At 51.1% G+C, this 25224-nt stretch overlaps 7 protein-coding genes across 7 annotated transcripts; 6 read left to right on the top strand and 1 right to left on the bottom strand.

Moving 5' to 3' along the window:
- The first annotated feature begins 1669 nt into the window (after positions 1-1669).
- BO82DRAFT_214518 (uncharacterized protein) lies at positions 1670-2640 on the top strand. Its single transcript, XM_025630730.1, has one exon. It carries the CDS (start codon positions 1921-1923, stop codon positions 2470-2472), a length of 552 nt encoding a protein of 183 aa, XP_025486415.1. The 5' UTR covers positions 1670-1920; the 3' UTR covers positions 2473-2640.
- On the top strand, positions 2302-4761 carry BO82DRAFT_359332 (hydrogen/calcium exchanger domain-containing protein). The gene is made up of 6 exons (XM_025636551.1): positions 2302-2667; positions 2726-4008; positions 4061-4280; positions 4335-4402; positions 4450-4538; positions 4594-4761. The coding sequence occupies exons 1-6, from the start codon at positions 2664-2666 to the stop codon at positions 4622-4624; spliced, it is 1695 nt and encodes a 564-aa protein (XP_025486414.1). The 5' UTR covers positions 2302-2663; the 3' UTR covers positions 4625-4761.
- Positions 4762-5326: 565 nt separating this feature from the next.
- On the top strand, positions 5327-5683 carry BO82DRAFT_407334 (uncharacterized protein; the record flags this gene model as incomplete). Its single annotated transcript, XM_025639626.1, has 1 exon — positions 5327-5683. The coding sequence occupies one exon, from the start codon at positions 5327-5329 to the stop codon at positions 5681-5683; it is 357 nt and encodes a 118-aa protein (XP_025486413.1).
- A 3346-nt stretch (positions 5684-9029) lies between these two features.
- Positions 9030-14320, top strand: BO82DRAFT_296795 (uncharacterized protein; the record flags this gene model as incomplete). Its single annotated transcript, XM_025631916.1, has 6 exons — positions 9030-9474; positions 9524-11219; positions 11549-11705; positions 12007-12163; positions 12261-12372; positions 12490-14320. 6 exons carry the CDS (start codon positions 9030-9032, stop codon positions 14318-14320), a joined length of 4398 nt encoding a protein of 1465 aa, XP_025486412.1.
- Positions 14321-16183: 1863 nt separating this feature from the next.
- Positions 16184-18574, bottom strand: yap1 (putative bZIP transcription factor AP-1/Yap1). The gene is made up of 3 exons (XM_025630729.1): positions 17922-18574; positions 16635-17857; positions 16184-16583 (listed from the first exon to the last, which is right to left on the bottom strand). Exons 1-3 carry the CDS (start codon positions 18402-18404, stop codon positions 16433-16435), a joined length of 1857 nt encoding a protein of 618 aa, XP_025486411.1. The 5' UTR covers positions 18405-18574; the 3' UTR covers positions 16184-16432.
- Positions 18575-20736: 2162 nt separating this feature from the next.
- On the top strand, positions 20737-21847 carry BO82DRAFT_359326 (uncharacterized protein). Its single transcript, XM_025636550.1, has 3 exons — positions 20737-20841; positions 20892-21633; positions 21692-21847. The coding sequence occupies exons 1-3, from the start codon at positions 20791-20793 to the stop codon at positions 21778-21780; spliced, it is 882 nt and encodes a 293-aa protein (XP_025486410.1). The 5' UTR covers positions 20737-20790; the 3' UTR covers positions 21781-21847.
- A 1376-nt stretch (positions 21848-23223) lies between these two features.
- BO82DRAFT_426839 (uncharacterized protein) lies at positions 23224-24932 on the top strand (the record flags this gene model as incomplete). The annotated part of the gene is made up of 2 exons (XM_025640374.1): positions 23224-24220; positions 24317-24932. 2 exons carry the CDS (start codon positions 23224-23226, stop codon positions 24484-24486), a joined length of 1167 nt encoding a protein of 388 aa, XP_025486409.1. The 3' UTR covers positions 24487-24932.
- Positions 24933-25224: the final 292 nt, after the last annotated feature.

Here is a 25224-nt window from a genome sequence, read left to right as displayed (position 1 = left end):
AGTTGGGCAATTTCCTTCTTGTATCGTGACCATACCGTGTCTCGTATGGTAAACTGTAAGGCAGACCCCTCAGACCCTGCCGCAGGGTCTCAGGGTTCAAAGGGCCCTGAGCTTACGTTGCCTCTGGTGCCCCCAGGTAAGACAAAGTAAGACCAGGTATCACCCCGTATCGAATACACCCTCTTCCCATCTGAAAATAAAATTCGTTGCGGTAAATGCCCTCATTCACAAGCGTGTCTCGAATATAGATGGGCAAAAGGCTTGTTCGAGTGGATCGAGGCTTAAACAATACTCCGTCGTTGTCGCTCATTGTCTTTTCTCTTCATGCATATACCGACCGATCAGCAGGAAGACATACATCTCCGGATGTTCGAGGGTGACTGAATCCGACCGATCCGGCTGACTGGCTAACTGCTGGATGCTTGATGCTGTGCAATACGGTGTAGTCAGTCCTTTTACTAACTACGGATCTCGGTACAGGTGGAGGCCAGATACTTACTCCGAGGGATAATCGGCTGAACAGAGGAACAAGCTTTGGGATCATCCAGGAGCGACATCCTAGTAGCATCACTAGTCCAATCACTTGAGTTCTCTGTTCTGTTTGTTTGTTGTCGGGAGGTCGCGTTTTCTCCTTTTGCCCGCCCCCCTTTTCTGGATCCAACTGGTGTCTACAAGCATCAACTCCGATGACCGTCGACTTCAGGATGACCTCATCGCTTGGATGTAGGCGCGACAGCACAGACATCAATGCAAGGAGGTCAAAAGGTCATTCTCCGACATTACAGCCAACCCTCGTGGACATGAAATCCAAAGGTGTTACGGCCTGCACACCGCAGCAGCGAAGAGCCCGCTCATCGAGAATTTTATAATATCGACGCCGCCTGCGTAACGATCCATCTTTGGGGCATCGCGGAGAGAAGGATTTTTGCGGGCGCTCGATCCGATTAAATAGTGACACAAATCTGCAGGCTTGGCACCAGTAGAGCATGGTATCAATATTTTGCGGAAAGATAACGACTAACCGACTCTTTTTTCAGATGCAAATGATGCTAGGATGCATGCAGTTTTCATTGTCCTAAATGTGGGTTAACACCGCTGACGCCCTGCCTGTCAACGCAGAGAGAAAGACAGAGGAGAGAGAGAGGCGAAGAGCGCGTGTGTGGCTGATGTGGCTGATATGGCTGATGACTGTGGCTTAAACACATGTGGCACAGGCGCAGCCTCTCACCAGCCACATGTGGCTGTATAAGCTCACGTGTGATTAGATAAGCGGTGAAGGAGCAATCCTGGGTCCCACCAACTCTCGGTTGAAACACGCCAGGGGCCGGAAATGTTTGAACTCTGTTGAATAATGAAATGACGCCAGCACCGAGAGACTGATCATGGATTGAATGAAGTGCACAGATGCACTCAAGCATGAAGCCGTTCCAACCTCTCAAAACATCCGATTGACGCCTCGTGCATCATCCCGTCTGCTGCTACTGCCCAAACTTTTCCTGGAGTTGCCCGCAATCCAGCCTGAGAGTGTGTGTACCGCAAAAACTGGAAGCGAGTAGTATGATAGGCAAAGGGGGGCAAAGTCCTCTTTTGGTGGCGGCCAAGAGTTATGCGCACATTGGTTCTGCTGCTAGTCGAAGACAATCGGAGGGCTTGGCAGAAGTGATTACGTCGCTGGCTGCATCCCCATCGTGTTGTGTTGTTGTGTGTCCTCTTGTATCTGGTCTGTCCAATGTCCAACGGATTGAAGTGCCTGAATGGTAGTCATCGGAGACCACCCATGGTTGTTACCTCTACGGTTCTACCAGTCCCTTCTCTTTCTCTTTCAATATCAATGTCAACAAAAGAGAATGAGCGGCGGAATAATAAGAATCACAAGAATGGCCAAGGCGGCTATCTGTGTAACTCACCCGTGGAAACACCATGACGATGATAATGCCGTGGAGATTGCTGGCGCTTTTGATTGTGGCTGTGTTCTCAAATTACTGCAGCTCGGGTCCAATAATGCAGTGTGATTGTGGTCATCCACCAAAACTTAATCTTCCTTCACGACTAGTGATCCCTTTTCAAGTGGATTTTCACTCCCTTGCTGCTGTCACTCGTTTCCTTGTCTGTCTCGCGTTGTTGTCATTACTGGGTCATTCGTTGCAGACATTCAACCCTCCAGATCTCCCTCTTTCCCCCCTCGCTTGGGTAGTTTTGGTTTTCTTTTTTATTATCCCCCCTGGTGGTCTGATTAGAGCACCTTTCCCTCTTTTTCGTTCTCATCGCAGTCTGTATTTTCCAACAGGTCGGGCTTTCATTGCCTTCATCTGCTCCCCTGTGGCTTCACCGAGGCGGCTGTGTTGCGCAACTCTCCACTGCTTCAGCCACACTTCCGAAGGCTTCATCGCACCCTCTCTGCTTGCTTCAGACTCCACGTCAATTTGTAAGTGCCTGAACGGCTTCATCCCCATTGGATCATTGCTGCAATGACAGCTGGGTACCAGTCTGTTGGGTCGCCTGACAAGCCTGGCGTGCTGCGCATCGAAGCTTGTTGGATTGCCATCGCCTTCGAAGATCTACTACTTTATCGCCTGTCGCCTAATATCTATGTAGTATAAGAAGCCTGTCCTCAAGAGCCATCACCTCTGTCCTGAACACAAACATCCGCTTTCACCGTAATCATGCGTGAGCCTGCCCCTTTTCGTGCGATGGGGCCATTTGCTGACCGTGCTCCCGGTATCAGATATATATCGACGACAAGCCAGAAAGTTGGCCTGGTATGACAATGAAGGCGAACCTTCGACACATAACCCCTTCAAGAAGTTCCGACCGCGACCGCGGCGGACCAACTCCATTCAACTGGAGAACCGACTCACTCCTGTCATCTCAGAAGGTGGTTTGCGACTCTCCGAGGAGCGCCGACGTCGGAGAAATATGACCCAAGGCCTGGCCGGTCCAGAGCATGCGGACACCTTCCCTCCCCAGTCTGCCGATACCGATCAGTTGAATCGCATCGACAGCGCCGAGAAGGCCGACACCGAGCGGTCGCTGCGCAGCCATGACCCCATCAACGTGCCGCAATCCGATCAGCCCGACGAGACGCGACCACGAAAGCGAAGGACGTTTCTGAACAACACTTTCCGATCCAGCGCTGACGAGGATCGCACGGCCGCCGACTCCAGCAAGTCTATGCCCGACAAGCAGAAGTTTACTGCGATCGGACAGTTGAAAGCCACGCTGTTCAATTCCTGGATCAATGTTTTACTTTTCGCCGCGCCCGTGGGAATCGCGTTGAATTATGTCGACGTCCCTCCGGTGGCGGTCTTCGTGGTCAACTTCATCGCGATTATTCCCCTTGCAGCCATGCTGAGTTATGCGACCGAGGAGATCGCCATGCGTACTGGTGAAACCATCGGTGGTCTTCTGAATGCTACCTTCGGCAACGCGGTAGAACTGATTGTCGCGATCATCGCCTTGGTTGACGGAGAAGTCGTGATTGTGCAGACGTCCTTGATCGGTAGTATGCTGTCCAACCTGCTCTTGGTCATGGGTATGTGTTTTTTCTTCGGCGGCATCGACCGCCTGGAGCAACACTTCAACCCTGTGGTTGCACAAACTGCAGCCAGTCTTTTAGCTTTGGCAGTGGCCAGTCTTATTATCCCTACCGCTTTCCATGCGTGGTCAGATGCTGGAGAGACTGGAATTGCGGAATTGTCCCGCGGCACCAGTGTTATTCTACTGGTTGTATATGGATGTTATCTGTTCTTCCAGCTCAAATCGCACACAGAGATCTACAACGCCCCTAGCCCCAAGGTGGAAAGAAGACGCCAGAAAATCAACGAAGGCGATGCCAGTCGGGGAATTGCTCAGATTGGCAAGATGACGGCCTCGATGGCTGGTGAGCATGCTCAGAACGTGGAACTTCAGGAACCAGACGATGAGGAACAGCCTCAGCTCAGCATCTGGGTGGCCGTGCTGACGCTTGTCATCTCGACTGTCTTTGTTGCGCTTTGTGCCGAGTTCATGGTACGCTTGATCCTTTGCCTCATCTTGTTTTGACAGCGGCTAATTTGATCAGGTCGATTCTATCGATGCTCTCACACAGACCGGCAATATTTCGGAGACCTTTGTGGGATTGATCCTTCTTCCGATTGTGGGTAACGCGGCCGAGCACGCGACGGCTGTCACCGTGGCTTGCAAGGATAAGATGGACCTGGCAATCGGTGTGGCCGTCGGCTCAAGTATGCAGATCGCGTTGTTGGTGTTGCCCTTGATTATTGTGATCGGTTGGGGAATGGGTCAGTCTTGCTGTTGGGGAGAAGAGTCAAAACAAAATGCTAACAGCTGCCTAGGGAATGATGATATGACCCTTTACTTTGACGGTTTCCAGGTGATTCTACTTTTTGTTGCTGTTCTTCTGGTTTGTACCTCAACACCTGCGCTGTGGACATGCACTAACCTCAGCAGGTCAACTATCTCATCGCCGATGGAAAGTCGCACTGGCTGGAGGGCGTCTTACTGATGATGATGTACTTGATTATCGCTGTGGCTGCTTGGTAAGAAGAACCCTCGTCGTTCATATTCTGGAGTTATACTGACTTGCAATGCTAGGTTTTACCCGAGCAAGGCCACCGTCACCTAAAACTGCCCGATCGGTGGGCGCCACATTGATACCAACTAAAATAATCATTTAATTGCCATGTCCTGTACCATATTTGATGTCACGATTTGATTAGATTCCTGTCTTTCTCTTGATACCGTTTCTTGTGTCTTTACGGGGGCTTTTTGAGACTATTACAGTTTCCACCTGGGATACCCGATCAATCTTTGAGAATAGCATATGCATTTTACTAATACCAATTCAATAATTGTTGGCATGTCCTCTGTCCTGAAACCTACATGGATGGGTCGTGGTCCTTTTCAAGCCAGGCAATTGCATTTGAGACTGTAGTGTTCTATCTGCTGCCGTTGAACGGAAGACATTTTGTTTCTGTTTCTGCTCTTCCATCCAGGATGAGCAAACGCACATCTGTTTGCTAACCACCTCCATCGGGTACACAGGAACCCGAACGACAAACAACCGACTCCATCTGTCCAGGAAACTCGTCAACCTTGTCTCTTGCCTTCCGCTACCAGCTGAACTTCTCTACAGAGCAAAGCGGCATAAGCATCGCTTGTCGTCCGCTGCCAATGTTCTCTCTGTTTTTTTTGTGACCACCTCTCTTTCTCTTGTATATACCTCATCCTGCTCACCAAAGCTCTGCCAAGTACGCAAGCCGGAATCTTCCCTCTATCTTTTCTATGACTACCATCAGTCTTTCCCCCACACCCCACATTGCTCATCATGCTCTATTCCATACACCCTCAACAGTCTTCCAACAGCAGTGTCTTAGAACTTATCACCTCTGGCACCCCCCTCGAGTCATTCCCCGTCGCTTCATCGCTTCTAGTGTCTCTCATGTATTACAATGCGCTTGCTCTTCTGTTTGCCGTGTTCGAACTCTTTGTGCTTCGGCTGATTCGCAGTACCTTCCCTGGAATCAACTCAGAGCTGTACCGCATCCTTGAAGTTTCGATTTACATCATCGTCCAAGCACTGACTTTCATTGGTCTTACTTCACTTTACTACCTCATCTTCGTTATCGCACCCACGAATATGCTTTTGTTGATCATCCCCGCTCGCATGCCGTTGAATCATTAGGACTATGCCCCATGTCCGCAGACACAAATACCGGTTCTATGCTTAAATCCTTGACTCACCTCCTCGACCGATCGCGATTTTTATGGAACTCGAGGCTTCACGGCCAGAAAGCTCCTCGTTGCAGCAATCATTGCTGCGGATCATGCCGGTGGAGGGGGGCCTGAGTCGACTGCTGCCCCATATCCCCACTTTCCTTCATACACACACAACGGTCGCTGTCTGACCTCAAGGGATAAAATCATCTTACAGCTGCTTGATTTTGAAAACTGTGCGTGAGCGCTTCTACACCCCACTACTTCAATTATGATAACGAGAGTTAACCTTGCCCATCTCTGCTAGTTAGTCTTACGACCGCGTCTGGAACCGTCGTTGCACCATCCATCCACTTACTATAATCGATAATCTCGACAACTGCTGATATCCCTCGTTGTTTGACACGGCATCTTCCCCAGGTTTATCAGCTCATGGGTGGTTCATATCATACCCTTCGCGTCGAACTCGATAAAGATCGCAGGCATATGTTCAGTCTCTTCCAGGGATTTTTCAACGAGCTCAATCCTTGGTGAGCTTTCAGCCCTATCGGCTTCCAAGCCATCGGAAAAGGAATAGCTGACGTGGTTTCAGAGCTTCCAGAAAGTGGCTTTGGCAGGTTGTTTCTATAGCTTGCCTTGTGATAATGCACCTCGTATGATTACCACGAGGCTCCAGTGATCCACCGAACCCCTACCACTACAAGACCAACCTACCAGCATGAAACCTTCTGGTACGACTCAATCCACAAGGCATCCGCAATGTCCTCGGATTTATCCGAGATAGTTGTGATCCCAGTAGTGCAGGTTCAGCCGAGGCTGCTCTTGAACGTCGACCTCTGAAGATACCGCGGGAATTGTGTTCTTGGTTGGCGTTAGTTTGGGCTCAACCATACGCCATAGATCTGTTTGGAGTATGATGCTACAAGGAAAACACACCAGCTTGCCGAGTTCGAGCGCTATCACGATGAGCACAGAGGCGAAACTCGGTCAGACGCTACTCCTGCTGCTCAGTAATGCATGCGCCTCACTCTGGAGGAGGCATGTAATCTTCGGAAGTTCAGCACTTTGGACAGATCGGAGGAGGATGAACCTCTGTGACCATCATCAGTGCTATGGTCATTCACAGCCTGGCTGCTCGCCCCGACCAATGTGCTTTAGTCTCGTCCCTCGGGATATGCGCACAAATCAATCCTGACTAATATAAATATCATGGATTGAACATGTTTGATGGAGTGTGAGCATTGAGCTAGGTGGTTGGGCACAATTGCTTTCGATTCGCGTTTAGCCCAATTCATGGCAATCGGAATGGAATCAAAGTCAGCATTGAGTTGAGCTAGCTTTGAACAGGGCCAAGAAGTTGAAGCCTGAAATTCTAGGCAACTGTACCGATGTTGAATCAGAGTGAGGTTTCAACCAACTCACTAGCGTGATGATAAGGACGAAACAATAAGAACGAACATCAACGAAAAGTCGGCCTCGGAATTGAAGTGGTTAGAACTACAGACAAAAACCTGGAGAACCGATGCTATATGCCCTTCAGTCGGCGAGTATGGGGTCACTAGAAGCTGCTGTTACGGTAGCATGTTTCATTTATCCACAAACAGTGGATTGTCACAACGATGATTGGACACAGCGTGCTATGGACGAAGGGAAAGATCTCCATGCCTCTGTTTCCGATTTTTAAGCAGACGGTACCATGCTCAAAGTGTGTATAATATCACTTTGTAACTCGAATCCCGGGATGACTGCACTATGCACCGAGTTCTTCGTGACTGACCCCATATTAGACCCTCTAAGCCAAATGTCATAGAGCAGAAGCCGCTGGGTACCATATCAGCACAGCCACCAACTCAGACCCGTGTTTGTTACGATGCTGTCGGAAATACGACTGCGACGCAGATAGCCATACATTTTCCAAGGCAGCATTATCCGTGGTACCAGAGCCTACCATACTGCCCTTAGTAATATAATTGACGCACTTGAATTCGTCTGGATCAAGGATCGAAGACTTGAGTGTCATGAAAAGGCTGTGTCCCTCAATATGAGCTTTACAGCTCACGGCTCTTATTGGAAATGTTGCGAAGAGTTTCCGGACTCTTGGTGGTGGTCAAGGTTGCGAATTATCTCAAGGGAAGATGCTGGCGAAATGCTGACTGGTGCGCGGACTTTTTTTTGGTAGGTGTGATATTATCTAATTATCACTTAAGTATAAGATCTCGACGCTCCCAGTTCACCTCCTCTTCGGTCTTCCCATGCAGTCTGTTTCAGCCCCACGGTTATTCTTGAAGGTGGTTTGTGAAGCGACTCCATGTCCTTGACGATCGCGGCACTGTCCGTGTGCACCCACCGAGCTCGACTACCTCATCTACGACAAAGACTTTATCACCTGCGGATATCCGTTGCCTTGAGCCCTGACGGCCCAGGCTAGCAGATATTCAACTCAACAGGACTATCAAAAAGTACACCGACCACCGAAACCTCCAATAGTTCATGACTGCTAACCAGTTGAACCCCGTTAAGCATGCTATCTCAGAGCTGCACTCCCATGCAGCCAGAATCCTTTGGCCGTATCTGCAACTGGAGTCATCACCTTGATCTGAGGTCATTGAAGAAGGGGGTGAGGTCAGGCTTACTCACTCGTCTATGTCGAGACGTACAGACCAGCTGCGGGAAAAGCTCTCGGCTTGAAGGGTTACAAACCCTCGATAATCAGGCAATGAGGGGTCAGAGTCCCTGAACAAGCATCCTGCATATGCTCACGAAGACGCGGCGCTTTATAACATAAATCGCTCTTTGCCCACTTGAACACGGCTATCTATCGGGATATTGTCGGGTGAACGTGCCAGATGCCACTCAATCTGTTCCAATTTCCATGATCACACTGATTCAAGTCTTGCAAGTTCTAGGGGCCCAGCATATAGTCTCAGTCTAATTATGCTCAGCTTGTTAGCACGTCCCTTTGGGTCCCAGCCAGAGAACGACATACCCAGTTGTTGTACTATTATGATCACTGGCCCATCACTTCTGACACTGTGAAACACTATTCTAACTTGCTTGCACTGGAGGCTTTGAAGTGAGCGTCGAGGCTAGGGAGTATTTTAGACAAAACACCGCTTACACCATCATCGGAAGTATCAGAATTGGACAAAAAAAATCAACTGTTGAAGACGAAAAGTGGCGTTGTAATGGGACGAGAATTGGTGATCAGCAGTCGGGGCGGGCCAGTCGTCGTCACCAGCGGATTTCCCCTCCTCTCTTCCCTCCCTCTTGCTTCTTCCCTTGGATTGTATTCTTCACTTCACTGCAAATACACAATGTATCTAGACTTCACTACCAATCTAGGTCTGAGCTCACTTTTGACCACTGTGCTCTCCGTTTTTACGCCCAGCAAGCAGGCTAGTGTTCTCCATCAGCCTGTTCTTCCTCCATCTTATCCATTGGCAGTGCGAAGCCCATACCTATCAACATGGATACCGAGCGATCAAGTCGGGAGACTCCCTGAGGCCGAGCCACAGTTCTGGACTGGCCAGAATCTCACCTGGTCTATTATGGCTCGTGTAGATGGCCAGGCTTATAGTCTGATGAACGTTAAGGGTTCTGATAAACTCATACGCCCTGCTACTGTTCGCAGTGCGGAATACACTGCCACGCACTCCATCTTCACTCTCACTGCTGGCTCGGTGACTATCACACTAGATTTCCTTTCGCCCATCTCGCCCTATAACTACCTTCGCCAGTCCCTACCATTCAGTAAGGCTGGTTCTCTGCATGACACTCATCGGTTGCGTGCTGACTGGGCTCTCTTCAGGCTATTTGACAGTCTCGGTTTCTGGAGCGTCATCCAACAATGTTCAGATCTACTCGAGCATTGACAAAAGCTGGACAGGAAAATCAGACTCTACGTCTTGTAGCTTTCTTCATGCAAATGCTACTGCTATGTACTCCTTGCGATCGGAGAATGCAATTCCGTACTCCGAGGAAAGTGACATGGCAACTTGGGGCGAAGCAATCCTAGCCTCTCAATCTACTTTAGACTCAAGCCTGTCCCATGCCTCGGGAGAACGAAAGGATGTGCAGTCCCAATTCGCGAGAATCGGAAAGCTAAATGATGCCAACCAGTTCTTGACGCCCGAGGGTATTGTTGCTGTTGTTCATGACTTGGGATCTGTTGTGAACGCGCAGTCAGTAACTTTTGCCGTCGGGCATGTGCGCGAAGAGTCAATCAACTACTTAGGGAGACCGTATACAGGATACTACCGAGCCTTGTACCCCAGCACAGAGCAAGCAGTTGCGTACTTCTTGAAAGATTACCCCGATGCTCTTCGAGAGTCACATGCCCTTGATTTGGAGATGGCTAAACAGGCGGCCGCCATTGCAGGGCAGAAGTACGCTGACATTGTAACTTTGTCGAGTCGGCAAGCCTATGCAGGGATTGAGATTACCATTCCTAACGACACGCTGGACATCACAGATGTGTTGGCGTTCATCAAAGAACTTTCCAGCGATGGCAACATCAACACGGTGGACGTCATCATGCCTGCTTTCCCCATCTACTATATTCTGGACCCAAACTATATCCGACTTCTGCTAGAGCCCATGATGAGGTATCTCGCCGCCGGACGCTGGCGGCAATCTTATGTGATCCATGATATGGGCTCACATTACCCGAATGCAGTTGGCCACGACAATCAACAAGCAGAACCAATGCCAATTGAGGAATGTGGCAACCTATTGGTTCTCGTGCTCGCCTATGTTCGGGCTACGGGAGATACAGACTGGGCGTCCCAGTATACCGAGCTTCTCAAAGGCTATGCAGATTATTTGGTCGACAATGGCATCGATATAGCTGAGCAGCTGTCTTCTAACGACGCCGCTGGACCTCTGGCCAACGAGACTAACCTTGCGATCAAGGCTGCCGTGGGCATCAAGGCTTTCGGGGAGCTGACTGGCTTCTCCGAATACTCGCGTATTGGTGACGAAAGAGCCGAGTTGCTGTTCTCTCGGGGACTGGGGATTGACGCGCACAAGACACACTTTGCGCTGCAGTACCCAGGGAAGCCGGCCTCCTGGAAGATCCCGTACAATCTTTACCCTGATGTGTTATTAGGCCTACGCACCTTTCCCAAGGCCGCATACGACATGGGAAATACTTTCTTTAGATCGGTCCGAGCCGAGTATGGTGTACCCTTGGATGATCGACAGGACTGGGCCAAGTCGGACTGGAACATGTGGCTGGCTGGGACGTTGGACTCCACAACCCGCGATGAGTTCGTTGACGACTTGTGGAGATATATGACCAACGGCAAGCATCACTGGCCGTTTTCCGATCGCTACGTTGCCACATCAGCCAAAGGTGGTCGCTCTGGGGTCCCTGTCTTGTGTCGAGCGCGGCCTACAGTGGGAGGACATTTTGCTTTGCTGGCACTGCAGGGTCCTCGTTGTCTGCAGCAGGCCGTGTATAGAAGACTTGGAGTGCTGAAGGAAGGGAACGCGTACGAGCAAGCGTTTTCGAGCTCTGAGCTCTGATATCAGATATCAGTGATGAGCATGTATGTAGTGAAGTTTGGTAGCCTGTCGGTGCTTTTCAAGGTCTTGTGTGACAGTGTAGAAAGGGTGGTTTGCTTCCACCACCGGCCAGGTTGGCCTGCCCTAATTGGATTCTGCACAAGTTCCTTTGTTCAGTTAATGTTACAGCTAGAGTATGCGTGTCTTATCTGGCCGTCAGTCCCTTGCGCCCTTTATATTTGGATTATTTGGTAGAGAGTAGAGAGCAAAAGGCCAACAACAAAAACCAGGGAAAGCGAGAGCTGCCCCTGGTGGATGCTTACCTAAGCGGGGATGTCGTTGTGTTGCCAAACCCGGCAAACCAAACCTCTCTTGGGTTGTCCGTTGCTTCAACCACTCACTGCTTGCTGGCTGTTGCTGTTCTCCTCCTCCCAACTCCCCCATCTTCCCTCACTTACTCCCACTTTCCACTCTTCTTCTTCTTTGTGTCTTCTCCCTCATCATCTCCTTATTATCTTGCTGCCTGTCTTTTACAGCCTCTTTCTGCTTTCTCCAATTTTCTCACCCTAGATTCTCCGTCGCCCCCCCCCGTCATTAGATTCTCCCCCATGGCTTCTGTACGTCTTGCCTGATCGCCTCTTCAACTTAGCTGTTGATGCTCAACGTCATGGCTACTTCCTCCCCTCTATCCTTTTCTCCATCCATGCGTTTGGCGATTCTCCGCACGCGCTCGCTTGAGGTATAGCTTGTGCAGCTCACTGACTGATCTTCTACCTCTCTCTCTAGCCCCGTCCTCCTCACAACTTTGGTCCTCAAGGCTATCCGCTTCCCAACGGTGCTGTCACTTCTGGTCCTGTCCCCGGCGCCACCCCTCTACTCCCTAATAATGGCCGCGTCTTGCAAAATGGTCCCGTCAGAGTCCTGTGTATCGCTGATGTTCGAGGTATGTGCTCCGGATAGACCTCCGGTGGAGTCGGTCGCACATAGAAAACACGATCGCTGATTTGGGGGAACTTTGTTTTGCTTTTTCCGTGACGTAGGAAATCTCAAGTCTTTGAATGAATTGGCTAGACAGGCTCGTGCAGACCACATTATCCACACTGGTGACTTTGGTTTCTACGATGATACCTCGCTGGAGCGCATTGCGGACAAGTGAGTGTTTTCTGGCGCTTCAATGGAGTGTCTTCGTTCGTCTTGAATGCGGCCTCGATGCATGCAACACATGTGATCGGATCGGTTCCCACTGACCGATTGGGCTTTCAACTCTAGGACCTTGAAGCACGTGGCCCAATACTCACCTTTGCTACCGGAGAATGTGAAGCGGACGATCGCCCAAACCCCTCCCCAGCAGTCGATCAAGCAACGATTCACTCCCGACCAGCTTCCCCTTTCAGAACTCTCCATGCTACTGGACAAGCGGCTGACTCTCGATGTTCCGGTGTACACTGTCTGGGGTGCCTGTGAAGATGTCCGCGTGTTGGAGAAGTTCCGCTCGGGGGAGTACAAGGTCAACAACCTTCACATCATCGATGAGGCCAACTCGCGACTGCTAGACATCGGTGGCGTCAAGCTGCGTCTGCTGGGTCTGGGTGGTGCTGTCGTGATGCACAAGCTATTCGACAATGGCGAGGGCAAGACTACGATTGCGGGCGGTCAAGGTACCATGTGGACGACCCTCTTGCAAATGGGCGAGTTGATCGACACGGCCAACCGTGTGTATGACCCGTCTGAGACCCGCGTCTTCGTCACGCACGCCTCTCCCGCCCGTGAGGGCATGCTGAACCAACTATCCGTCACCCTCAAAGCCGACTTCTCCATCTCCGCCGGTCTGCACTTCCGTTACGGCTCTTCCTACAATGAATTCTCCGTCAACCCCTCGCTGGATCACTACCGCGGCAAGCTGGCTGCTTCCAAGGCCTCATTCAACGATGTGTGGGAGACTGTCCGTGGAGAGGTCGAGACCGCCATTTCCCAGAACGAAGCCCAGAAGACTCTTCTGGACAACGCCCTGGAGGTGGTCAACCGGATGCCTACTGTTGCTAACGGCGGTAATCCCTTCGGTGGGCCTGCTGCTCCCGGCAACGCGGCCGGTCAGGTGGACGAGAGTGCGTTCAAGAACATGTGGAACTTCAACTTGGCGGATGCAGCTTTCGGTTTCCTCGTGCTAGAGATTGAGGCCGGCCGCATTGCGACCGAAATGCGCGCACAGGGTTTTAACTTCGCTCACCGCACTGGAAAGCCCCAGCCTGTGGCCCCTACCCAGGCCGCCCCCGTCCCTGCTGCTGGTCCTCCCGCCAGCGTCGCCTCCCCCCGCATTCCCGGCGCTGCTCCTCAGTTCGGTCAGGTGCAGCCAGTTTCTGGACGTCCTGGTGCCCCAGCACAGCAACCCCCTCAGCCCGCCCAGGCCAAGGCCTCTGCCACCGCTCCCGCCCGCACCTCCCCGGCTCCTGTGATTCCCAAGCCTGCTACTCCTCAGCCTCCTAGCGCTCCTGCCGGCCAGTCCGTAGCCTCCCCCGAGAGAGCCGCTGCCACCGAGGCTAACGGCACCGCTCAGCCTGAGAAGCCGTCCGAGTCTCCCTTGCCTAAGCCTGAGAAGAAGGCAAGCAACGGCCTCTTCGTCTCTAACGTCGACAACGAGCAAGCCGTGCGCGATCTCTTCCCCGAGGAAGACCAGGCCAAGATGGTACGAGTGGAGAAGTGGGGCAAGTTCAACCACGTTGTGACCTTTGCGACCGTTGAAGAGGCCAAGGCCGCGCTGGAGCGCCAGCCCGCGGACCACAAGAAGCCCAGCCCACCTGGTCAGCCCCGCAAGCCCAACATTAAGTTCTTCGAGGATCGCGGCAGCCACCGTGGCAATGCCGGCACATGGCAGAGCAGCACCCGCGGCGGTGGCAGCTCCTCTCAGCGCGGATACCAGAGCGGTGGTGCTAGCGATAGTGAAACCAACCGGGGCCGTGGATTTGGAGGACGAGGCCGTGGCCGGGGTGATCGAGGCGGTCGCAGCGGCCGGGGCGGTCGTGGTGGCTTCAACAAGGGTGGGCCATCCGAGTCCTCGGCTGGGGATAACAAGCCCGCTGCCGCAGCTGGGGGCGATGCTTGAGGTGTAACTGTCGTCGCATCTATTGATTTCATCTCGCCGTCTCCTTCGTCTTCCTCATTCTGTGTCGAAAGCTTTTCCTAACCTCCTTTTTTCCCCTCTATCCGTGCTCCTTACCACTCTTCCCTACTCTCTCATCATGCCTCATCTGTCTCTAGCATCCGTCCTACCTCAACTCATCACCCACCATGTTCCCTACGAATCTTGCACGGTCTTCGCTTGATACTTTAATCTTCTTTGTGCAGGATATTTCTTGTCTGCAAAAATGATGTCCTCTTTTTTCTCTTCCCTTATCTACTTTTCCACTACTCTTTTCTTTTTCCCATTACCTCTTGAGCGAGATGCGTTTGAATCTTCATTGATTTTTTTTCTCTCGTTCGTCCTTCTTTTTCCATGTAGACATTTACCATGCAACGATGGTAGGATTGTTCCACTAATAGATCAGTCTGTGTCCGGTCTGTCTCAAATTGAGATTCTGGAACCCATCGAGAGCTTAAGGAGTTTATGTTATTCGTTGGTACAGAAGCCACGGTTGAGGGTTGGAAAACGGGAGCAGCTCCACTGGTTTCGTGCGGGCGAGGCAAGAGGAGGATGTCAACTTACGGAAACTATGGGGTGGGTGGGTGGATGCGTGAACGAGAGAAGGATTCTCTTCAAGGTGGCAACGGTTAGGAAGAGACAAGGGGAAAAGCACTGTGGAAATATAAAAAAACAGGGGGAGGGAAAGAAGAGACACGGAGAAAGAAGAGCTGAGCGGTCTTGTGCTTCTTGTTTCATTTTTCTTTTATTTCCTTTTTTGTACTTTACATTTCTCTGTTTTCTCTATCTGGAGACGTTACCCAATATCGATACCCTAGTAACTTCATTTTGGGTTTTGGATTTATGATTTAATTGGTGTAGTATTGAGTAGGTGCAGGGGTAGGGATGTGGTATATATGTTCAATTACTATATAGTTTGTATAATTTTGGGCTGTGTCCTGGGAGGAGTTGCTGGGTTTTGATGGGATACATATTTATCCTTGAGGTCCTTGCGCTTGAGTCGAGGCCTCAGGATACAAGCCTCATTCTCATCAACTAGACACATGGATACTTCACTTGCCACCAGAACTATTCAGTATACGGAGTCCGGTGTGTCAAGAAACCTCATGAGTCGAATGGGTATGCTGATTTTCCGAAGAAAACCAAGCAAGCAAGGCTCATCGATTAGGGAACGCAGTGCATCTACGGCTGAGATCGCCATTGCTTCACTCGGGACTGTAGAGTGAGATAATGAATTTCATAACACCGACTCTGACTATTGATATAAGATGACATAAAGAAAAGGGGAAAAGAACAAAACACCAACAGGACTAAACCCAACCCAAAGTTCGAGCCCATCAATTTCCCCCCAGCCGCCTACCTCTTATTAACGCAGAACGCAGATGCGCCGCAGTGCCTGGCAACCAATTCAATCCTTTCCCTGTGTTAGTGAAAAACGAGACCTCCAACATGCGGCCAGAACAAGATACCTAATCAAGAAGCGCTGATTCCGAGTTTGTGCGGGTGCAAGTGCATGCAGGGCAAAACGAGGAAGGATTTTCTTTTTCGATCCCAGTAGAAGCATGCAAATCGAGCACATCGAGCCAGAGTTCGAGGAAATCAGGTACAGAATCCATACTCCAAAAGCGATGGTGGTGATGTACAATTTCTCCCGCAGGTTCCAGGGGATACGAGGTTATCGATGAATTGACAGAAGCACGCCTCCAATGATCATATTCAGTGTGCAGGGAAATGAATAACAAAGACAGAATAGAGAAAGAGAAAGTAGGCAGTGAGTGTGGATGATATATTGTAGTATGTGTGTACATAATTTGTCCGGAAAAACAAGAGAATATAGAGCTGGTTAGATTATACCGGCTGAATTTGGTCTTCGTTCGGATATTGTGTGCTGGCTCTTTATATAGAAAGAGCTCCCGTGTCCATAATGTTTTCCCAGGGGTCATAACGACATCAATAGCGGTAGTGTGATTGTATTGTAAAGGGTGGGTATCTGAAACGCAGAACGATGGTGTCGGAATCGGTAGCGACGGCGTTGGAATGTCCTTGTCGATAGATCGATGGTGCCTTGTGGGTGAGCTACTTGGCACGTCCCATGATGTCTTCAACATCTTGCTGGTTGACGACCACGCCGCCCTCGGAACACCGAGCCTTCATGCGCAGCTCTGAGCAGAGGTTGTCGACATCGAGTTCGCCATTGCGGAATTTCTCCATGGATTGCAGGCGATCCCTGGTCTGGGTTAGTATGTCTTGTTTTATGTTAGGTGATGATAGAACATACCATATCTTGGTGCAACTCATCATCTGTGCCTTGTCTTCCCCAGGAACCACCTCATCTTCATCTAGCTTGCTGTCGATCTCGTCAATCAGACTCCTCTTAGGCTGCTGCTGTTGCTGTTGCTGTTGCTGTTGCTGTTGCTGTTGCTGTTGCTGTTGCTGCTGCTGTTGCTGCTGCTGACCGGCTAATTCGCTGAAGTTGTGCGAAGGACTACCCAGATCCGGCAATGGGAATGCGTCGTCGAAGAAAGTGCCGAAATCTTGTGACAATATTGCATCTTGCGGTTCGCGCCAATCTCCGAACAATACCGGGTCAAATTGTCCACCATTCTGCTGAGCCAGCATCTCAAGAGCGGGTTCGGGAGGAGCTTCTTTCGAGCCTTGCTCGGGCTGATTGGGCGTGTTCGTGACGCTGACACTGCTGTGCCTGACCGCCGGGATAGGATTCTTGATATTGCCACAAGCCATACCAAGTTGTGCGCAAAACGACTCCTCGCCGTTGATTCCAGCGTAAGTACAATTACTGTGGTCAGTGTGGTGCTTGATTGCGGGCGAGTTGACAGATGGTTCAGGTGAGGTGCCGCTGGAAGAGAGGAACTGGCTCTGGTGAGAGTCGGACGAGGAAGACGGAGAATCAGAATTCGAAACATCTTGTACAGATGATGCATGCTGAGTGTTGTGGGTCAAGGGGAGCTTGGGTGTGGTATTCTTCGAACCTAAGCGTTCGCCGTTAGACTGCGACATGGGGCTAGGCGTATTCGTCGCAGATCCATTGGTCTTGACTCCATTCAGTGAGTCTCGGCTCAAAACACCAGGGACATGCGACTCGCTTCGTGAGTTAACGTCGTTCTTGAGCTTGTTGTTCTGTTGGTTCTTGCCCCATTGACCATTGTTGAAGATGTGAGCACCTGGAAGGTCGCCAAATTTGGGGAAGTCGAACATGAAATCATTGTTCTGAAGACCGGTGTAATTTCCCTTGGAGTAGGCTCCAGGGATAGCATTCATAGCCGAGAGCCCGTTTGTGCTGGTAACCCAGGAGAGACGTTTCCGGTACTCCTTGAGTTCAACCTGCAGACGCTCAATCTGGGCGCGAAGCAAACCATTTTCCTGGTTCGCATCATCCGATGCCTTCTGCAATTCATCCACCTTTGTTTCAAGATCCTTCAAATGCTTCTCCTTACGCTCGCGGAATGCCCGTTGAGCTGCGCGATTCTGTGCTTTACGCTTCTATAGAGAAATTAGTACAAGGGTGGAAGGGTAGATTACGGCGAACCGCGCAGATAAAACGTACCGAAGTGGGTTCCGAGGTCAATGGCTTTCTTCCCGGCTTCTTGGCTGTCTTATCATCACTCTCCCTTCGTTTCTTGCCAGCGCCTTCATTTTCTTCGGCAGGGCCGTCCATGTCCTTTCTCTTCTCGCCTGCTTCATGGTCGTCCGGCAGCGAGAGTCCTTCGGGCAGATCACCGATCAGATCCTCCGTCCCGTGGAAGTCAAAGTCAAGCTCTGGATTGAAGTCGAGGAAAGGACTTTCGTCATCACCATAGCCCAAGGTACCGGAGTTGGGTTGAGTGAGGTCAAACCCAGGCGATACATTGTAGCTGCTCGAGGATGCATTACCGGGGGTGGAGTCTGGCTCGGAAGTTGATCTTTTAATTTGGGTGTTGGCTTGCTGTTTGGGAGGAGGGTTGTTGGAGGAAAGCGCGGCCAAAAGAAGGTCTTGCTGGTCGGGGGAGAGGTACAAGCTGTGTTGATAGAGGGAGTTGTAGTCGGCCATTGTGAAAGAAGGATATGGATTGTGCTGGAAGGATGCTTTTTCGAAGCGAGAATATATTTGGCTAGCTGGAACGATTCGGTTATCTGATAGCTACGCTATAGCGTCTCGTATACGAAGCTGATAGGATCAAGTGTCTTGTCAGGGATCGATTCGACTTTTCGTTGAGCTATCAGGGCCGGGCTTCCCGCCCGTTCGTTGTATCGATGTTGATCCCAGAGGCTGAATGGGGTGATCGGTGGGCTCCTGGATGATAGCACCCGGAAGAGGAATGGGAGATTCGTTGATGGTAACGAGACCGATGTCACTGAAGCTGGACTCTGCGAAGAAATGTTCGACAGGTGATGATGGTCAAGGTGATTGAAGTGATTCCAAGTCCTCAGCGGAAGAGCCTTGCTGGGATGCAGAGAGGTAAGAGAAAATCAAGGACGTTCTCGACAAGGAGCCGTATCGAAGCAAGTAGCAAGCAAGCGAGTGCACAAGCCGCAACAAAGGCTGACGAATGACTGAGGGTACCACCGGGGTTGGGATAGGTCAGGAGGAGAAGAGGGGCTCGGAGAAAAGGTGGAATAAGGAAAGAGAATGATGATGCAAGCCGGTAGACTGACTGACAATGAAAGGATGGAAGATGGAAGAGAAGCGTAGAGAGGGAGGGGGGGTGGGTGGGCAAGGCAGGCGAAAGGACACTAAGGCAAAGACGGTTTCAGGATCATGGGGGAATGATTCGCTGCCTGGATCGCTAGAGGGGTCAAGGACCTAAGACAAGAATGGCGTAGTTCGGGAATTGAAGGTGAAGTGGGTGAAGTCGAGAGTGTGCAGTCTGCAAGTGAGGATTGAAAGAAGAAAGATGATGGAATGGAGAGGGCGGAGGGACGGAGACTGAGGAGGGGGGCGAGTCGCTGCCTAAGGCGGCAGAAGGCGGTGAGACTATTTGTGCGTGTTCATTGGTGAGCAGTAGAGCGGGGGAGGCACTTCAGCCAATAAAGGTAAAGTGCCCAAAAACCCTTGAGAAGGTCTCGCCTGCTTATAAATCGAGGCTGACGATCCTTTGAGTCTTTTTTCTCTCTTCGCCCATTCTGTTCCACGCTGATTGATTGGTTTCACTCACTCAGCACTGATATGAAGAACTGCCTATCGGGGATACACGCGGCTTCCTCCGTGCTTACTACCGTTGCACCGTTGCACTCAACCACTTCCCGGTCACTGCGCACTACGCCCTACTACGTAGACAATTTATTTGGTTCAACAGGAGTGACTCATCTCGCACCACAAGTCTTCCCAGTCTTCCCCGTGTTGAAAGCTGCTACGGACCGTACTTGTACTGTACAATAGTGGATTGCATGTCTCTGCGCCTTCCGATGACCGGGGCTCTCGTACCACTCGGGTGCCTCGGGTCCCATGTTCTGCAATGGAGATGATCTTATGGGGCTCTGTTGCGGCGTTGCCATTTTGAGAAACGTCGGGGGTAGCAAGCAGCGATTGTAAGTAGATCAAAAAGAGGCCAAGATGAGGCAGCTCGGAAACTCAATCTCATTTTCGCCGGAACTGCTCATCTCGGTCCAGTGCCACCCCGGCAGCCGGGGTAAACCGTGGGGATGGAAGGCCAAAGATCCGCGATTCCGGCTCGAAATTCCAGACGCCGAAACAGGCTCTCCTAAGTCCACCATCCATGGGTTGATCGACAAAACCCCAGGCACGAGCGAGGAAGAGCGGGCTGGCGTTAATACTAAGTATAGCGAAAACGCCATCTTCCAGCGACCAGACCCATCCTGCACTTATCACTTTCGCTGTAGAAGATGGTTCTTGTATGAATGGAGTTATTGGCGGATCCATCTTGACCTTGCAGGAGCCAATTACTCTCGCCATCGGTTTGCAATGGTCCCGAAAATGAATGGCGTGAGGATCGACTACCAATGGAACGGACGCCAACTAAGCCTCGACCCGTAGTGGGTTGATTGCCCTGATAGAGTCTGGCGTTTGTGCATGGTCGCAAGGGCCCTGATGAACCTTAAGTATCAGGTGCAGTGTTCCATAGTACATCGGATGGAGCCAGCCAGGATGGTGTTGACCGTCATGACATGACCTCGTGTTTCTGCATTCATTGACGTGTGCAGTCTGTCAGCGATAAGGAGCATGACCGAGTCCACGTTTCCTGTCGGACTCAGCCGACCTTCCGTTCAGTCATGTGGCGGCGTAGTTACCGACCACGTGATCAATCAGCCACAGTGGGGCTCCGCCACGCTATCTTATCCCAACGCGACTTCTTATCTGCAACTTCGCGATTCAGCCCAGCCTGTCTTGGTTTGACCATCAATAGACCGCCTCTCCTCATATTTGCTCTCTTTTCCATACCCTCTTCCCTCAGACCCACCTCATCCCCCTCAGGATTATGTCGGAAATCGCAGCCCTGGAGGCTGAGGTCAAGGAGTTCAAGCTTCAAGTGCGTCCGCCGCAATTTTACCACACTTCACTTTATCTGACCATCATCAGCTTGAAACCGTCCAATCGAGTTTGCAGGTAGACCCAGACAACACAGAATTGCAAAGTCTCAAAACTGAGCTGGAAGAACTTATAAACCTTACCGAAACATCCATCGCCGAACTGAAACCGCCAGCGCCACCAGCAGCACCCCAACCAGCCGCGGCGAAGGATAAAGGAACGAGGGACAGTTATGGCACACAGAGCAACTATCGCAAACCGACCGCTGAGCAGCCCGATGAACCGGCCCCATCCTACCAGTCGTCCTTTTCCGTCAACGAAAACGTTCTTGCGCGCTGGGTATCGGGCGACAACTCGTTCTATCCCGCGCGCATCACCTCCATCACCGGCTCCTCGAGCAACCCCGTCTACCTCGTTTCGTTCAAGTCGTACGGGACAGTGGAATCTCTGACCTCCAAGGACATCCGGCCAATTTCCAGCAATGACTCGCGTAAACGCAAGGCTGATGCAGGCTCAGGCAATTCTTCTTCCCAATCCCCGGCACCCCAGCCATCTCACTCGAGCGTGATCTCTGCGGCGGCGGACATCAACCCTGCGTTGGCCAACCAGGCGCGTCAAGAGCCGACCAAGGTGAGCGAGGGATCTGCACGGCCTACCAAGGCCGCCCGCAAGGTGAAGGCCAACAAGGAGCTGGAGGCGGGCAAGATGAAATGGAAGGATTTTGCCAGCAAAGGGAAACTCGGACGTAAGAAGGACAGTATGTTCCGGACAGGAGACGGATTGAATGCTCGAGGTATGCTCTTCCTCACTTCATACCATGTGGAGTGCGGTTCAATGACTGACTCGGACAGTGGGTTTTACGGGGTCCGGTCAACAGATGCGCAAAGATCCGACGCGATCGCGACACGTCTACCAGCAAGGCGAGGAAGAAGGATACTAGTTCTCTGAGTGTTGATCGATGGGATACATCCCGCCGTTACCTCGTGTCCTCTACCATGTATCACATCGCTAACGGGCTATGGTGACAGATCTAGTGCAAGTCGATCCTGTCGCATGAGCGGGGGAGCGATTGTCGATGTCCCCATTTGATGTGGTGGGATACCAAAATCATTGATAACGAATGACTTTCTTTTTGTGATTTATTACATTCTTATTTTACTCATCATTACTGCCGTGAGACCGGCTTGTTGCCATCCTCTTGCGCCCAAAGCACAATTGCTATGCTTTCCGTATCGCATCCATTTCAATCAATGTAGCTCAAAGTGTCTCTACGTATAGAGTAGGAACAAAGCATTTGAAACAAGATCTTGACGAAAACGTGCTAGGAGTCCGATAATTGTTGGGGTGTCGCTTACTGTGCAGTGCACACACCACTCTAGACATCACAACCTGAAGACTCTTTAATTAATGCCTTATTCCGTCTCGCTCACCAACACTTGTGCTTCTTCCCCAAGAAAGAGAACCGGCCCATCAAGCAATGGACGGTCTACCACAAGACCTTGAGGGCTGCAGGTGAGGGGGTGGCTTCTTCTTGTCCTGCGTCTTCAACACATGAACCTGCTCAGCAGGCTAGATCTACCGGAGGAACAATTCTAGCGTGGTTCAACCTGCACAATCAGAAGCAGAAATCCGCATCTACAAGCGCCCAGCATCGCCACGCTCTCAAGGTCACTCACTTACTTGCAAGGCTCAAGGCTGCAGTATGAACTCTTATCATCTTTTGAAGTATTGACATCACTTCAACTCTCCATCCCACTGGGACTATCTCAGACGACTCCCACATGGTATCTACCTCTCCTTTAGGTTGAGAGTCTTACGAAAGTGCAACATGAGCGCTGATAGTCACGAAGATAGTTTATACTGTCTGAATCTGATTGCCATCTGCAGACTCTTTTTGAACTGCTCAAATGATCAAGAGAGCATCTATTCTCTGGATCAAATGCATGACTCAGGCTGCTTGATGCAGGCGCCAACAAGCCACATTGTGGCACAGTCGGGAGGCCGCAGCGCGTTCACCAACACCGAACCATGTCTAGCATTCAGCGGCGCAGCCTTGTAGTGTTTGTGCGCCAGTCTTGAGCCCTCCTGGCTTCTACTTCACTTAGCGAAGACACCCATACCAATGGATGGTCTTTCCACAATAACCCCGGCGGGCAACACCTGTGCCAACTGCCATAACACGGATCAACTACTGTTGCCTTGTCCTTTGAGTTCAATCGATGTTCCAAGAAGAAAGGACAGCAGATCAAGAGTCAGAAACTTATAAAAGCTAGGCTGATGTCGCATAGACTTCCTTCTCCTGCTTCCACGCCAGTGCACTTTCTCAGGATCATCAAGTCATCCAGCAACGACCGATCAAAACCACCTACGCTCATCCGCAAACATGACTGTCGAAGCCATCATTGAGTCCTTCCAAGATTTCAACATCAATCCCTCAGAGCCAGAGGACACGCAATTCCAACCGCTCTGCTTCAACCCCCCAGCTGACCTTAGAGCAACCTGCAGTTCTCTTTCAGAGACCCCAACCTATCTCTTCCGCGTGGTCTCTCCCAAGACCTGCGCCAAAACAAGCAGCACATGGGTCCGTCCCAAGAGAGTCCTTCCTCATGAGGAAGACATCTTCTCTAACCTGGATGAAGACAACAAAAGACGCCGCATAGCTGCCCTCCTGAACGACCATCTCTGGTGGAAGGAGCCCCTCAACGACCCCTTCGTTTCATGGACCAGTTCCCTACTCTTTGCCCTAGCATACATCTATTACCGCCACTGGAGTGAAAGCGACGGTTCGCCTCTGGATCAAATCAACCTCTACGTGATCGACACGACGCAGTTCCCTCGCGGAACATTCATCCGTGACTTGGACTTGCTCAATGTCTTCATCGATTCCGATCCCCTTCCAAAAGGCAACGGTCTGGCTAGGTTGAAGGGTTGGCGCGATTCGAATCTATACTTTGGCGAGTATCTGTCGCAGGGCGCGCTGCAGATCAAGGGCAAATGCCAGGTGATCAATGCGCAGTCCATTTTCGCGGGCAACCGGCTCCAGCGCATCCAACCCGACTTCGCTGATATCAAGGCCAAACCGCAGCAGAAGCCGCCATGGGCGACCGAGGTCCGTCGCCTGCGCGAGGTGTTGGAGACACGCAGTGAAAGACGCATGCAGACACAGCCTGCGGTTCTGCGTGATAGCATGCAGGCGCTCCGCGAGATTGTGAACTTGTTCGAGAACCCCCCCTGGAGACTTCCCATGGCTGTTTACTTTGCAGCGTTGATGGGGGATCGTCTGGGTGAGAACGCGGCGACCACTCCGACTACAACAACACCGACCGCGGGGTCGGCTGCTGCATTGCTCGAAGGATTGCGATCATTTTACCGATCTTCCGGTACGTCTACCCGGTTTTTGTTTCTTCTTCTTTCCCCTTCTTTCTCTTTGCGCATCCAAGGGTGACAACAGATGGCTGATTATACTCGTGCCTTAGATATCGGTCTCGATTGCGACCATCTCAAAACGAAGATCATCGCCCCCGCAGCGATGCCCGAATTGACTCAGACCGAGAAGATCTTTCGTCTTGTTCACAAAGACTACACTCTGAGAAAGGCACTTGGTGAGTTGATTTTCTTAGTAGATATCAGAGATGTATATCTCTAAACGACTTTCCCAGATACCCTAGGCAAGGCTAGATCATTCCTCGGAAGACTCGGGCGCATCACAGGGACAGTCTCGGCGGTCGATCCTGACCGAACAGCCACGAAAGCGATCCTGTCTGAGTTAAATACGATAATTAAGGACTCGAAGTTGATAGTCATGCTTGATGCGTTCCCACAGCAGTTATCTAATTGAGGGGTAATGCATAAGGGTATTCTCCAGAAGGCTGGTGAAGTGGTTCAAGGAGATTGACGTCCAGATTAACCCGCAGTTTAGCGAGAGCTTATCGGGGGGTCCGGGGCTATCACTAAAGCAGTTCTCCGGTGTACTGTCCGGTGTCTATCTACTCATTGAGTTTTCAATCAGCTCGGGTTGGGGAGGTCCTTGACTCCACTATGCATGCATGTCTGCGCCTTGTTGGTCGATCTATTTTGCTTGAGGGTACCATCATATCGATTTAAAGTTCTGGTTGACAGGTTAGAGTTGCGATCCGGTTGAGTGGGAATTGAAGCTTGTTTTGACTTCTAATCATCGATCTTGAGTTATCGTAGGCGTATGAGCCCCTAGTCTATCTGCTAGGAGCAAAATGGTCTGTTGTTTCCATAGCTTTGTGAACTTCATATGACAGTCTCGCAGACCATCCTTCAAGCTACTGTCTCGAGCTCATGGATATCATTCCCACCCACGGTCTCTCTCAAGTTCGAATTCTGAAGGCGTTAACCTGATCAACACTGGGTTCAC

Source organism: Aspergillus uvarum, assembly GCF_003184745.1.
Source record: "Aspergillus uvarum CBS 121591 unplaced genomic scaffold BO82scaffold_91, whole genome shotgun sequence".
NCBI classification, from domain to species: Eukaryota; Fungi; Ascomycota; class Eurotiomycetes; order Eurotiales; family Aspergillaceae; genus Aspergillus; species Aspergillus uvarum.
Note: the sequence above shows the minus strand (reverse complement) of the source record. Positions and strands in the feature narration are given on the sequence as shown.

What these genes read in the sequence shown, in the direction of transcription:
- BO82DRAFT_214518 (XM_025630730.1), top strand. Translation starts at nt 1,921, where the DNA reads ATGACGATGATAATGCCGTGGAGATTGCTGGCGCTTTTGATTGTGGCT.
- BO82DRAFT_359332 (XM_025636551.1), top strand. An exon ending in TTTTTGTTGCTGTTCTTCTG is followed by an intron (nt 4,403 to 4,449) that starts GTTTGTACCTCA and finishes TAACCTCAGCAG; the next exon opens with GTCAACTATCTCATCGCCGA. An exon ending in ATTATCGCTGTGGCTGCTTG is followed by an intron (nt 4,539 to 4,593) that starts GTAAGAAGAACC and finishes TTGCAATGCTAG; the next exon opens with GTTTTACCCGAGCAAGGCCA.
- yap1 (XM_025630729.1), bottom strand. Translation starts at nt 18,404, where the DNA reads ATGGCCGACTACAACTCCCTCTATCAACACAGCTTGTACCTCTCCCCC. An exon ending in TGACCTCGGAACCCACTTCG is followed by an intron (nt 17,858 to 17,921) that starts GTACGTTTTATC and finishes ATTTCTCTATAG; the next exon opens with AAGCGTAAAGCACAGAATCG. An exon ending in ATGAGTTGCACCAAGATATG is followed by an intron (nt 16,584 to 16,634) that starts GTATGTTCTATC and finishes AACCCAGACCAG; the next exon opens with GGATCGCCTGCAATCCATGG.
- BO82DRAFT_359326 (XM_025636550.1), top strand. Translation starts at nt 20,791, where the DNA reads ATGTCGGAAATCGCAGCCCTGGAGGCTGAGGTCAAGGAGTTCAAGCTT. An exon ending in TCAAGGAGTTCAAGCTTCAA is followed by an intron (nt 20,842 to 20,891) that starts GTGCGTCCGCCG and finishes GACCATCATCAG; the next exon opens with CTTGAAACCGTCCAATCGAG. An exon ending in AGACGGATTGAATGCTCGAG is followed by an intron (nt 21,634 to 21,691) that starts GTATGCTCTTCC and finishes TGACTCGGACAG; the next exon opens with TGGGTTTTACGGGGTCCGGT.